Source organism: Salmo salar, chromosome ssa01, assembly GCF_905237065.1.
Source record: "Salmo salar chromosome ssa01, Ssal_v3.1, whole genome shotgun sequence".
Taxonomy (NCBI): domain Eukaryota; kingdom Metazoa; phylum Chordata; class Actinopteri; order Salmoniformes; family Salmonidae; genus Salmo; species Salmo salar.
In genome coordinates, this window is record NC_059442.1 from 85,983,546 (window position 1) to 85,998,496 (window position 14,951).

General features: G+C 46.6%; 1 protein-coding gene across 3 annotated transcripts in view; it reads left to right on the plus strand.

The window, feature by feature from the left end:
* The window catches only part of LOC106611567 (uncharacterized), a 74,722-nt gene extending 60,001 nt beyond the window's left edge, over nt 1-14,721 (plus strand). For all 3 annotated transcript variants that reach the window (XM_045723609.1, XM_045723612.1, XM_045723611.1), the window contains 8 exons: nt 2,086-2,179; nt 3,026-8,800; nt 9,209-9,496; nt 10,981-11,054; nt 11,282-11,506; nt 13,260-13,389; nt 13,492-13,645; nt 13,756-14,721. In XM_045723609.1, coding sequence (XP_045579565.1) covers nt 2,086-2,179; nt 3,026-8,800; nt 9,209-9,496; nt 10,981-11,054; nt 11,282-11,506; nt 13,260-13,389; nt 13,492-13,645; nt 13,756-13,997 — 6,982 coding nt within the window. In that variant the 3' untranslated portion in view covers nt 13,998-14,721. The remainder of the gene's footprint in view (nt 1-2,085; nt 2,180-3,025; nt 8,801-9,208; nt 9,497-10,980; nt 11,055-11,281; nt 11,507-13,259; nt 13,390-13,491; nt 13,646-13,755) is intronic.
* The last annotated feature ends 230 nt before the right edge of the window (nt 14,722-14,951 follow it).

Sequence of the window (14,951 nt, forward strand, 5' to 3'; positions counted from 1 at the left end):
TCAGTCATGGTGTGGGGTGGCATTTCTTTGGGGGGCCGCACAGCCCTCCATGTGCTCGCCAGAGGTAGCCTGACTGCCATTAGGTACCGAGATGAGATCCTCAGACCCCTTGTGAGACCATATGCTGGTGCGGTTGGCCCTGGGTTCCTTCTAATGCAAGACAATGCTAGACCTCATGTGGCTGGAGTGTGTCAGCAGTTCCTGCAAGAGGAAGGCATTGATGCTATGGACTGGCCCGCCCGTTCCCCAGACCTGAATCCAATTGAGCACATCTGGGACATCATGTCTCGCTCCATCCACCAACGCCACATTGCACCACAGACTGTCCAGGAGTTGGCGGATGCATTAGTCAAGGTCTGGGAGGAGATCCCTCAGGAGACCATCCGCCACCTCATCAGGAGCATGCCCAGGCGTTGTAGAGAGGTCATACAGGCACGTGGAGGACACACACTACTGAGCCTCATTTTGACTTGTTTTAAGGACATTACATCAAAGTTGGATCAGCCTGTAGTGTGGTTTTCCACTTTAATTTTGAGTGTGACTCCAAATCCAGACCTCCATGGGTTGATAAATTGGATTTCCATTGATTCTTTTTGTGTGATTTTGTTGTCAGCACATTCAACTATGTAAAGAAAAAAGTATTTAATAAGATTATTTCATTCATTCAGATCTAGGATGTGTTGTTTGTGTTCCCTTTATTTTTTTGAGCAGTGTATATTTATACATATTTGTGTGTGTGTATACATACATACATACATACATACATACACATGTGCATGTGTGTTTAACTGTCTTGCTGTACTTGTGAGGATGTTTTGGGGACCAACTATCTGTTTCAATTCAAAATACTATTTTCCCTAACCCTAACCTTTAAACCTAAAATAGCCTTTTTACAAGTGAGGACAGGCAAAATGTCCACACTTTTTAGATATTTTTTTTTGGTTTACGATTCTTGTGAGGACGTATAGTAAAACGTGCCGCACGCGTGCTCGCGCGCTATTCGATTTGAATAGCAAACAGCCCCAATGTCTGGATAAGGATTATGGGACACTCAACTAGCTGTGAAGTGAAGCAGAATGACTGTGCGTGTGTAGATTGGAGGATTAACATAAAGTACAATACTGGGTCTGCGTCCCAAATGGCACCCTATTTCTTATGTGCCCTGGTCAAAAGTAGTGCACTATACAGGAACCAGGGTGCTATTTGTGACGCGACCTCTATCTGGGAGTGTGGGGGGGAGGAGTACACCGAGCGAAACCAAATATACAGCTCGGGAAGATATCTGACAGCAGACTTAGCGAGGGCTAAATGTATTACTGTATTAGTGTGTGTGTGTGTGTGTGTGTGTGTGTGTCTGTGCATGAGTCTCTTGTGTCACAGCATGAAAATAATTTAAATGGCTTTTGGAGAAAAAAAAAGGTTACTGCCAGCGGGATAAACCCAATTTGCTCTGAACCTCCATCCCTCTCGTCTTTTATATATTGTTAGTGTCCGTCAAGTTTTTACTCAAATTAGAACCTATGAAAGCTTAAACCAAGTTTATTCTTCCCAGAGGATCAATACAGCTGCATTAGACAAAGACATTGTTCACCCAAGCACTAATATTTAACCCTTTCTCCTAGGCTGAGTTGAGTCAATTTCTACTACTGCTAGGCAGGAAACTAAATTTGCCCGTAAACTTTTCTTTCTCCCTTAACGTGACCTGACCTCGACCCCCTTCATCACTAATCCATGGCCTTCTCCCCTTATCAGTGACTGCCACGTGATCACTTTCCCTGCACTCAGCACATTCCAAGCTTAATTGCACACACTATTATACCTTCCTCCTACAGATAACCATTAACTTCTGGTGTAGACCCTCTAAACCTAAGCACTCAATATTTCAATAGGATACCTGATAATTAACCCTATCCCAAGTTTAGGAGTCAGTACCCAGAGTCTATTGATCTAGAGAGGGAGAGGGGGATCCATGTCCTCTGGCTTAACCGCTGCCTTATCGAGATCCTATTAAATTACTTTACCAATATGGATGATTTCTAGTGTTCTAATTCTTGATTATATGGCTACCTCCTTCTCCACCAACAGGATGGATGTGTTCGCTGTAGCAGGAGAGAATGGAGAGTCTAGACAACAGAGGAGCTCTGTGCACTCTCCTCAACTACAGACCTGTACGGTTATGGTACGTACACACACAGTGATATAAACACGTACATGCATAGATGGATACTGTGCTAGTGGATGGGTAAACCTTTTACTAACTAACAATGGGGCAAATTTGCTAAATGTTTCTAACAAAAAGGTAAAATGGAGATTAAGTGTTTAAGATAGACAACATGTGAAGTGGGTTTAACTGTCAGACTATGGTGTAGGCTGCGTTTCTATCTCCACAGCATGCCCAATACATTGCTTTATTCCATGTGTATGTGAGTGCTCTGAACGTCGCCATCTCAGCTCTAGTCAGGTCGGATTTCACAGCTTCTTCTTTGCAAATTGTTAGATAATAATATAATGGCTACTCCTGTCCCCTGCCTCGGCCTAATGCATTCACGCACGCACACACAGCCTAATACAGACTTTTATGGAGCATGAAATGCCTGTTCCCTTGGCTTGTTTTCTTTGTTTAATATGCACATATTTCAAACCCATTACCTTCCTGCAGGGTTTTCAGAGCCCACCTCAGAGAAAACGACTAGCGTTTTGTGAAAGCACATTGTACACAAAGCAAGACGTTAGTGTGTTTACATCTCTCCCTGTCTCTCTCTCCTGCTCCCCCCCTCTCTCTGATCCTCACTCCATTGGCTTGTTAATGCTTTGATTAATGTTTTTTCTACAGAAGAAAACAGACATGCTTTAAATACTTGAAAAGGTTATTTTTTTCATTGGCTTTCTTACCAGTCCTTTTACTTTTGAATGAACAATTTCTATTAAAAACAAACAGGCTACCTGGTTATATGAGGAATGACTTGTTTCAAAAATTTGAAAGATGAAGCAGAAGTTATTTATCATGTTTTTCTCTCTCACCCAGACAGAGGCCATGCCTATGGAGGCTCCTGTCTCTGTCTCTCGTCATCCTTCAGCGTGTTATGCTGTACCTCTTCAGATTGGAGCCGGAGCCCCTCAGCATCTGCAGGCCGTCTCCTCTCTGCATGCTGGGGTAAACAGGTGGAGCTTCGGTGCGGCTGAGGGCCGTGAACGGCCCTGCAGTATTACTAATGAAGAGAGCCAGAGGAGGGCCAGGGCCTCCCCAGTCCACCGGACAGGGACTCCTACTCTCACTTCCGACCTCACTCCCACTGCCTTGGAACGGGACAGCCTGCAGCAGGGATTGGAAGGAGAGGTGGAAGAGTGGGATTCATGTCATCAATCAGGGTCTGGGGTGGGAGTGTCTGATAGGTGGCTGGAGGGAGCTCTGCGTAGAGCGAGGGAAGAGGGAGGACTCTATTGGGGTGAGGAGGCCTGGTCTGGACCTGGGGCAAGAGACAAGGAAAGGAACCGGGCCCTCCAGCAGACACCTGTCCTCCTGGTCCAGCAGGCTGATGTATGTACCGTTGGGCCGGAGGGGCTACCGGGGCCTGCTAACAAGAGCCCAGGTGTCCTGTCAGGCCTACCTGATGGCTGCAGGGTCCTGGGAGGGGTCCTGGCAACTGACTGCTGCAGAAGGGACCTGTCCAGGGCCGGAGCCCGCTACCGTGGCCCTGCAGGGACCTCATTAGGCACTGCTGTATCCTATCTGCAGAGAGGAGACGGAGGAGGAATAGACTGGTGGACAGAGGAACGAACGGACCGTGCCCACCTCCCACAGGCCAGCAGCAGCTCAACATACACACAGACCTCTCTCTCTCGGTTTGACACACACACTCCCTCTGTGTCTCAGCTCGACAATCACAGCCAGGCAACACACACTGCCTCTCTGTCTCAGATTGACACACACAATGACAGCCAGGCAACACACACTACCACTCGGCAGGACAGACACAGACGCAGCCAGGCAGTACGCGGTCTACCGCTAGAGGCTTTGGAGGGCCAGTTCAGTCGTGTCATGATGGATCGATCCAGGACGACGGTGAAGGGCCACAGGGAGAACAACAAGGAGGGGGAGGCTGGGGCTAGGAGGGAAGAGGTGGAGCAGAACTTCAGGCTGGGCGCTCTAGTTAGCAGGGTGTTTAGGGAGGAGGAGGAGCGGAAAGAGGAGCTGGAGGAGGAGAACCAGTTCTCCGTCTCTGGACTAAGTGCTGTGGTTAGAAGGGTATGCCCGATCTCTGGGATTGGAGCGGAGCAGGAGCTAGACTCTCTGGGGGAAGAGCTCTCTGGGATGGGTTCTCTGGTCAGCAGGGGGCTCTCCTGGATGTTTCCGGACATAGGCTGTCTCCTTCGCAGCTCCACCCCCAGGATCCTGCAGCAGATCTGGGACGGTACAGGAGTTCTGCAGCCTGCAGCTGGGGGAGGGGCTGGCAGTCTGCAGCCTGGAGCTGGGGGAGGAGCCAGCTCCAACTGGTCCAGTCAGGTTGTCTCCATTGTGGGGGAAAGTCGGGTGCTGTCGGTTGTCAAAGATAGCCAGGTCTTCTCATTGGTCAGAGAGAGTCACGTGTACTCCCTGGTCCGAGACAGTCAGGTGTTCTCTATGGTCAGTGAGCTGCCCTTTGTGCATCACATCAGCACAGAGCTAACTCAAGACTTCGGGATCATTCACAATGAGCTCACACAGGTTCTTCAGCCAGTGGCGTCAACTGGACTCCAGCAGAAAGCTATTGACCTCAACACAACACCAGAAATAAAACAGCCCCTAGTTCACAACACTGTCCTCAGCACAGTAACGAGCCTGTACCCAGCCCACAACACCATAGAATTTGCAAATAAACGGAACACAGGTAAAGAAGTGGATTGGAGAGCAGAGGAACAGAGTCCCATCAGAGAACTGGCTTGTACATCGGAGCAGGAGGGTGGAGAGGAAGCTCTAGCTAAGTTTGAACAGAGTCCTGTCAGAGGACTGGCATGTACATCAGAGCACGATGGTGGAGATGAAGCTCTAGCTAAGTCAGAAGAACCAAGTCCCATCAGAGAACTAGAGTGTACATTGGAGGGCGGAGAGGAAGCTCTAGCTGTTTCGGAGGAACAGATTCCCATCAGAGAACTGGCGTGTACATCAGAGAACAAGGGTGGAGAGGAAGCTCTAGCTAAGTCAAAAGAACCAAGTCCCATCAGAGAAGTGGAGTGTACATCGGAGCAGGAGGCCAAAGAGGAAGATAAGTCGGTGGAACAGTGTCCCATCAGAGAACTGGCGTGTACATCAGAGAACAAGGGTGGGGAGGAAGCTCTAGCTAAGTCGGAGGAACGGAGTCCCATCAGAGAACAACAGTGTACAACAGAGCACGATGGTGGAGATGACGCTCTAGCTAAGTCAGAAGAACCAAGTCCCATCAGAGAACTAAAGTGTACATTGGAGCAGGAGGGCGGAGAGAAAGCTCTAGCTATTTCGGAGGAACAGAGCCCCATCAGAGAACTGGCGTGTACATCAGAGAACAAGGGCAGAGAGGAAGCTCTAGCTAAGTCAGAACCAAGTCCCATCAGAGAAGTGGAGTATACATCGGAGCAAGAGGGCAGAGAGGAAGCTCTACCTAAGTTGGAGGAACAGATTCCCATCAGAGAACTGGCGTGTACATCAGAGAACAAGGGTGGAGAGGAAGCTCTAGCTAAGTCAAAAGAACCAAGTCCCATCAGAGAAGTGGAGTGTACATCGGAGCAGGAGGTCAAAGAGGAAGATAAGTCGGAGGAACAGTGTCCCATCAGAGAACTGGCGTGTACATCAGAGAACAAGGGTGGAGAGGAAGCTCTACCTAAGTCGGAGGAACGGAGTCCCATCAGAGAACAACAGTGTACAACAGAGCACCAGGATGGAGAGCAAGCTCTAGCTAAGTCAGAAAGAACAAGTCCCATCAGAGAAGTGGAGTATACATCGGAGCGAGAGGGCAGAGAGGAAGCTCTAGCTAAGTTGGAGGAACAGAGTCCCATCAGAGAACAACAGTGTACAACAGAGCACGAGGATGGAGAGGAAGCTCTAGCTAAGTCGGAGAAACGGAGTACTATCAGAGAACTGGCATGTACATCAGAGCACGAGGATGGAGAGGAAGCTCTAGCTAAGTCAGAAGAACCAAGTCCCATCAGAGAACTGGAGTGTATATCAGAGCAGGAGGGCAGAGAGGAAGCTCTAGCTAAGTCAGTAGAACCAAGTCCCATCAGAGAACTAAAGTGTACATTGGAGCAGGAGGGAGGAGAGGAAGCTCTAGCTATTTCGGAGGAACAGATCCCCATCAGAGAACTGGCGTGTACATCAGAGCACGAGGGTGGAGAGGAAGCTCTAGCTAAGTCGACGGAACAGAGTATCATCAGAGAACTGGCGTGTACAACAGCGAACAAGGGTGGAGAGGAAGCTCTAGCTAAGTCAGAAGAACCAAGTCCCATCAGAGAAGTGGAGTGTACATCGGAGCAAGAGGGCAGAGAGGAAGCTCTACCTAAGTTGGAGGAACAGAGTCCTGTCAGAGAACTGGAGTGTACATCAGAGCAGGAGGGCAGAGAGGAAGCTCTAGCTAAGTCGGAGGAACGGAGTCCCATCAGAGAACAACGGTGTACAACAGAGCACGATGGTGGAGATGAAGCTCTAGCTAAGTCAGAAGAACCAAGTCCCATCAGAGAACTAGAGTGTACATTGGAGGGCGGAGAGGAAGCTCTAGCTGTTTCGGAGGAACAGATTCCCATCAGAGAACTGGCGTGTACATCAGAGAACAAGGGTGGAGAGGAAGCTCTAGCTAAGTCAAAAGAACCAAGTCCCATCAGAGAAGTGGAGTGTACATCGGAGCAGGAGGCCAAAGAGGAAGATAAGTCGGTGGAACAGTGTCCCATCAGAGAACTGGCGTGTACATCAGAGAACAAGGGTGGGGAGGAAGCTCTAGCTAAGTCGGAGGAACGGAGTCCCATCAGAGAACAACAGTGTACAACAGAGCACGATGGTGGAGATGACGCTCTAGCTAAGTCAGAAGAACCAAGTCCCATCAGAGAACTAAAGTGTACATTGGAGCAGGAGGGCGGAGAGAAAGCTCTAGCTATTTCGGAGGAACAGAGCCCCATCAGAGAACTGGCGTGTACATCAGAGAACAAGGGCAGAGAGGAAGCTCTAGCTAAGTCAGAACCAAGTCCCATCAGAGAAGTGGAGTATACATCGGAGCAAGAGGGCAGAGAGGAAGCTCTACCTAAGTTGGAGGAACAGATTCCCATCAGAGAACTGGCGTGTACATCAGAGAACAAGGGTGGAGAGGAAGCTCTAGCTAAGTCAAAAGAACCAAGTCCCATCAGAGAAGTGGAGTGTACATCGGAGCAGGAGGTCAAAGAGGAAGATAAGTCGGAGGAACAGTGTCCCATCAGAGAACTGGCGTGTACATCAGAGAACAAGGGTGGAGAGGAAGCTCTACCTAAGTCGGAGGAACGGAGTCCCATCAGAGAACAACAGTGTACAACAGAGCACCAGGATGGAGAGCAAGCTCTAGCTAAGTCAGAAAGAACAAGTCCCATCAGAGAAGTGGAGTATACATCGGAGCGAGAGGGCAGAGAGGAAGCTCTAGCTAAGTTGGAGGAACAGAGTCCCATCAGAGAACAACAGTGTACAACAGAGCACGATGGTGGAGAGGACGCTCTAGCTAAGTTAGAGGAACAGAGTCCTATCAGAGAACTGGAGTGTACATCAGAGCAGGAGGGCAGAGAGGAAGCTCTAGCTAAGTCAGTAGAACCAAGTCCCATCAGAGAACTAAAGTGTACATTGGAGCAGGAGGGAGGAGAGGAAGCTCTAGCTATTTCGGAGGAACAGATCCCCATCAGAGAACTGGCGTGTACATCAGAGCACGAGGGTGGAGAGGAAGCTCTAGCTAAGTCGACGGAACAGAGTATCATCAGAGAACTGGCGTGTACAACAGCGAACAAGGGTGGAGAGGAAGCTCTAGCTAAGTCAGAAGAACAAAGTCCCATCAGAGAACTAGAGTGTACATCGGAGGGCAGAGAGGAAGCTCTAGCTAAGTCAGAAGAACCAAGTCCCATCAGAGAACTAAAGTGTACATTGGAGCAGGAGGGCGGAGAGAAAGCTCTAGCTATTTCGGAGGAACAGAGCCCCATCAGAGAACTGGCGTGTACATCAGAGAACAAGGGCAGAGAGGAAGCTCTAGCTAAGTCAGAACCAAGTCCCATCAGAGAAGTAGAGTGTACATCGGAGCAGGAGGGCGGAGAGGAAGCTCTAGCTAAGTTGGAGGAACAGAGTCCCATCAGAGAACTGGCGTGTACATCAGAGCACGATGGTGGCGATGAAGCTCTAGCTAAGTCAGAAGAACCAAGTCCCATCAGAGAAGTGGAGTATACATCAGAGCACGACGGTGGAGAGGAAGCTCTAGCTAAGTCGGAGGAACAGAGTCCCATCACAGAACTGGAGTTTACATCGGAGCACAAGGGTGGAGGTGAAGCTATAGCTAATTCAGAAGAACCAAGTCCCATCAGAGAACTGGAGTGTACATCAGAGCAGGAGGGCAGAGAGGAAGTTCTAGTTAAGTCAGAGGAACAGAGTATAACCAAGGAGGCGCTGTGGCCATCACGATCTCGATCTGGTCCTTTGGAGGACCAACGGTGTGTCACTTGTGGAGCCAAGAGCACCAAGTCACAGGCCCCTCCAGAGCAGCATAACAACACCAGTTCCACATCCCCAGAGAATATCTTTATTCCTGGGCATGGGAATCAGAGGACTGATGATGTTCAGGTGTATTATGGGGTGCGTTTTCTTTTTCTTTTTTAAACCCATATATAATAATTGTAAATTGTGATTAAATAATTCAGCCTTTGATGCTATTGATACCGTGAGTGCGTTCACTACAACAAAACGGTTTACAACGTTTAATTCAATGGAGATGGCACTGTATTTAACGACCAGAACAGTGTAATTATGGTGGCCCCGAGGGAGGTTGTATATGGTGTTTTCTGCACGAGTTTTACGATTTCAAATGGTCACACCCATATTGATCTGACCACACCGCGAAGGCTGCTGAAGAACGATGTGCATAGTTTTGGGTAAACGCGTTGTTCAGTGCAAACGTCAAGCAACGTAGCAAATGTTGAATCGAACTGAACGCACATATGTAATGTTGCTTTAATAAAGTAAACCATTTTCTCTTTCTCTCAGAGCCTGGTGGAGTTCCCAGGGGCTCTGGTTAAACTCCAGTCCCTTCCCGTATCCACCCTCCTGGGCTGTCTCCAGTCCGTCCTCCCCTCAGTCTTTACCTCACGGAGACTACTGGCTCTCTACTGGCTGGGCGTGGCTAACTGCAGCCAGCCCCACCCACACCTCGCCCTTGTTCTCCTATTGGAGTCCTGCCTCTACGCCCTGACCTTTGACCCTGACATGCCCGATCAGACCACTTCTCTGACAGTGTTCCACCACCTCCCCCTGCTACAGGTTAAGGAGATCCTGGTAGGCTGTTTTTTTTGTTTTTTATAAGAAAAAAATTATATTATATAAATGTTATTGTTCTACCAATTAAATCATTTTTCTTTGTACCTACTAAGATTTTTCTTTATCAGCATCCAGATTTTTCTATATATTCACTATATACACTACCGTTGAAAAGTTTGGGGTCACTTAGAAATGTCTTTTTTTTCCAAGAAAAGCACATTGTCTTGTCCATTTAAAATAATATCAAATTGATCAGAAATACAGTGTAAACATTTAATGTTGTAAATTACTATTGTTGCTGGAAATGGCTTTAATTTTTTTTGTGGAATACCCTTTTCTAGTTATGTTAGCATATGACAACTGTTGTGCTGATTTTAAAGAAGCAATAAAACTGGTCTTCTTTAGACTAGTTGAGTATCTGGAGCATCAATATTTGTGGGTTCGATTACAGGCTCAAAATGGCCAGAAACAATGAACTTCCTTCTGAAACTCATCAGTCTATTCTTGTTCTGAGAAATGAAGGCTATTCCATGTGAGAAATTGCCAAGAAATTGAGGATCTCGTACAACCCTGTGTACTACTCCTTTCACAGAACATCACAAACTGGCTGTAACCAGAATAGAAAGAGTGGGAGGCCCCGGTGCACAACTGAGCAAGAGGACAAGTACATTTAGTGTCTCTTTGAGAAACAGACGGCTCACAAGTCCTCAACTGGAAGCTTCATTAAATAGTACCCGCAAAACACCAGTCTCAATGTCAATAGTGAAGAGGTGACTCCGGGATGCTGGCCTTCTAGGCAGAGTTGCAAAGAAAAAGCCATATCTCAGACTGGCCAATAAAAAGAAAAGATTAAGATGGGTAAAAGAACACAGATAATGGACAGAGGAACTCTGCCTAGAAGGCCAGCATCCCGGAGTCGCCTCTTCACTGTTGACGTTTAGACTGGTGTTTTCCGGGTACTATTTAATGAAGCTGCCAGTTGAGGACTTGTGAGGCTTCTTTAATCAGCACAACAGTTTTCAGCTGTGCTAACATAACTGCAAAAGGGTTTTCTAATGATCAATTAGCCTTTTAAAATGGTACACTTGGATTAGCTAACACAACGTGCCATTGGAACACAGGAGTGATGGTTGCTGATAATGGGCCTCTGTACGCCTATGTAGATATTCCATTAAAAATCAGGCGTTTCCAGCTACATAAGTCATTTACAACAATGTCTAAACTGTAATTCTGATCAATTTGATGCTATTTTAATGGACAAAAAATTTGCTTTCAAAAACAAGGACATTTGTAAGTGACCCAAAACTTTTGAACGGTAGTGTATGTGGACACCCCTTCGAATGAGTGGTTTTGGTAATTTCAGCCACACCCGTTGCTGACAGGTGTATAAAATCGAGGCCATGATTTTGGAATGAGATGTTTGACGAGCAGGTGTCCACATATACTTTTGCTCATGTAGTTTATATCCATCTGTTCATCTATTCATTTATCCATCCATCTAGGTGGGTTTTTGCGGTCAGAGCCTGCGTCTCAAGGCCTCCAGTGAGGAGTGTGTCCTCACTCTCTACACCCACAGGTAAAGGACAGAACCAAGGTGCTTAACTCTTATCCTCTAAACAAATGAATGGGTGCTTGGAGCCAACAGTGGATCAAGAATGATCGCCAATCAAACGGTCACATTTTTTTCCAGATAGGCCAGCACTTGAATATAAGTAGATTGTAAAGTAGTTTACTAAGAAATGTTGCTTAAATATAGATGTCTTTTTTTAAACTAAGCTTCAGTTGCACCCTATACTTCCACAGCCAGACCCTCACCCAGGCCCTCACCCACACCCTGCTTGGGGTCCTCTGTCCTGGGGACCAGCGAGTGTCCCAACACCCCCTCCTGGTGGAGAACCTGATGGTTCTGTCTCTAGACTGGAAGGCACAGGCACCTGACCTACTGCTGAATGCTGAACTGAGGCTGTCTGGCCAGTTCCACAAGACCCTAGCTGACCTGGTCTACCTCGTCCACGGCAACATGAACCGGTATGGTAGTAGTGGTGGTCTCAGGCTGTCTGGCCAGTTCCACAAGACCATGGCCAGGTAGTAGTATTTCCTGTTCTTGAAAGGATAGCTCAGATATTACAGCTCTATTTCTTCTATTCAGTGTCTGTTTCAGGGAAAGCAAGTCAGTGGGCAGTTGAGAGGTAAAGATGTATATCTATCGATCGATAGGATATATATCTATACACACACACACACACACACACACACACACACACACACACACACAGTTGAAGTCGGAAGATTACATAAACCTTAGCAAAATACATTTAAACTCAGTTTTTCACAATTCCTGACATTTAATACTTGTAAAAATTCCCGGTCTTAGGTCAGTTACGATCCCCACTTTATTTTAATGTGAAATGTCAGAATAATAGTACAGTGATTTATTTCTTCCATCAAATTCCCAGTGGGTCAGAAGTTTACATACACTCAATTAGTATTTGGTAGCATTTCCTTTAAATTGTTTAACTTGAGTCAAACATTTCGGATAGCCTTCTCCAATCTTCCCACAATAAGTTTGGTGAATTTTGGCCCATTCCTCGTGACAGAGCTGGTGTAACTGAGTCAGGTTTGTAGGCCTCCTTGCTCGCACACGGTTTTTCAGTTCAGCCCACAACATTTCTGTAGGATTGAGGTCAGGGCTTTGTGATGGCCACTCCAATACTTCGACTTTGTTGTCTTTAAACCATTTTGCCACAACTTTGGAAGTATGCTTGGGGTCATTGTGCATTTGGAAGACCCATTTGCGACCAAGCTTTAACTTCCTGACTGATTTCTTGAGATGTTGCTTCAATATATCCACCTAATTTCCCTCTCTCATGATGCCATCTATTTTGTGAAGTGCACCAGTCCCTCCTGCAGCAAAGCACCCCCACAACATGATGCTGCCACCCCCGTGCTTCACGGTTGGGATGGTGTTCTTCGGCTTGCAAGTATCCCCCTTTTTCCTCCAAACATAATGATGGTCAGTATGGCCAAGCAGTTCTATTTTTGTTTCATCAGACCAGAGGACATTTCTCCAAAAAGTACGATCTTTGTCCCCATGTGCAGTTGCAAACCGTAGTCTGGCTTTTTTATGGATGGTTGTGGAGCAGTGGCTTCACGGCCTTTCAGGTTATGTCGATATAGAACTCGTTTTACTGTGGATATAGACTCTTTTGTACCTGTTTCCTCCAGCATCTTCACAAGGTCCTTTTCTGTTGTTCTGGGATTGATTTGCACTTTTCGCACCAAAGTACGTTCATCTCTAGGAGACAGAACGCGTCTCCTTCCTGAGCTATATGACGGCTATGTGGTCCCATGGTGTTTGTACAGATGAACGTGGCACTTTCAGGTGTTTGGAAATTGCTCCCAAGGATGAACCAGACTTGTGGAGGTCTACAATCTTTTTTTCTGAGTTCTTGGCTGATTTCTTTTGATTTTCCCATGATGTCAAGAAAAGAGGCACTGAGTTTGAAGGTAGGCCTTGAAATACATCCACAGGTACACCTCCAATTGACTCAAATGATGTCAATTAGCCTATCAGAAGCTTCTAAAGCCATGACATCATTTTCTGGAATTTTCCAAGCTGTTTAAAGGCCCAGTCAACTTAGTGTATTTAAACTTCTGACCCACTGGAATTGTGATGCATTGAATTATAAGTGAAATAATCTGTCTGTAAACAATTCTTGGAAAAATTACTTGTGTCATGCACAAAGTAGATTATCTATCTAAAATGTTTTAGTCTTTTCAGACAGAAGCCTCATCTGGGACAGGTTAGACTGCTGCTTTACACCAGCGTTGGTGTGATAACGACCCCTGACCCCAGACCTGACCCCTGGGCCCAGCTCCTCCTCACAGACACACACCTGGGACTGGTGCAGGTACATTAACTATGTCAAATACATTTCTTAATAAATTAATACATTCATTAATTTATGCAGGAGGATGCCATGCGCAAAGCACTCACTCACTCGTTCACTTAGGAGGATACAGTGTTCCACCCCGTCCCCCTGCTGTCCCGCCAGGCCCAGTTCAAGGGGGTGACCCTCCGTTGCCTCTCCGACGTCCGCTGTGTGATAGTCCGAGACGGGGTTGGGTGCTCGACCAGTGTGGGTGGAGATGGAGCCGGGGATGAAGGTATGATGTATTTAACCATTGAAAAACACAATTCAACCACACATATGGATACAGTTTATTTAAATTAATCAACGAAAACAGTTTAACAACTTATTTCTGTATGGTCTTAGGTGGGGCAACCAGGCTGGACATCATCCTGTCTCAGGACTGGAGAACCAGGAAAGAGAGGCCTGGAGTTCACCCTGAAAGAGGTGCTGAAGCTGATGGAAGTGCGGTAGGGGTGGTAGTTGGAGCTAGTGTCCTGTCTGCTGCCTCTAATTCATGTCCTCTGCAGCAGGCTGAAGTATGGAAATTACATTTCAGCTGCTCCTCCGAGGCCGCCTGTCTGATTAATCACTTGTCAAACGTCTGAATGGTCACTGATCAAGGACTAGAGGACTGGACAGAACATAATGAACTACAGCTTAGACAGGTACCAGTTCTGTCCGGTCCTAACTCGCATCGAGAGGACAGCAAGGTGTGTGTTTGCTCACTGAGTGGCAGTCAAGGGTCCAATGTATCTCAAACAAACAATGGAGAATATCGCTAGCATTAAACTATTTAGGGCCAGTTTCCCGAACACAGACTAAGCCTAGTCATGGACTTAACAGCAGGCTCAAAAGACGATCTCCTTATTCCTTATAGTCCAGGGAACAGGCCCATAGAGTATAGTAATACATTGATGTGTTTAAGTTTTGGTGAATGTTTCCATGCACATATTTCTAGGCAATTTCTAAATCAAATGTTCCACTTACTTTCACGTTCATTTAAAGAGACTCAGCAACATGACATAGTAGTGGTCCATAGTGGGTCAATTTCCGCAAAAACTGAGAGCATTGAAGCGCGAGGCTCAACTTCTCCGCTGTCTTGGTGTCCTAGCTACCAGCGAACACATGTGCATGAGCAGATACTGTGTGTGACTGAGAGCGAATTCCTGCATCTCGCACATCTCAATATTTGCGGAGCTGCTTGTGGCCACGTCATTTCGCAGTATACCTTTTTGCTGTTTTTGTTCACACTATGGAGGGAACACAGGACACTTGATTCTACAGAATGTAAGCCATTAAGGGAAGATGTGAAGGGCACAAATAATTGCAGGGTAAGCTTTTTATGCATATTTGCACATTTGACCACAAAATAGACCAGTGTTAAATATTAAAATGTTTGTTTTATGGACGTGTAAACGATGAATGTGTTTTATACCAAATAAAGTCATGCAATTGAATTAAATATATTTGGAATATTTGCCTGTCATAATTTGACACTCGCTGTAAATTATGTATTAAAATGATCATGTTTACAATGCTGCAGGTGGCAAGGCTGTTTT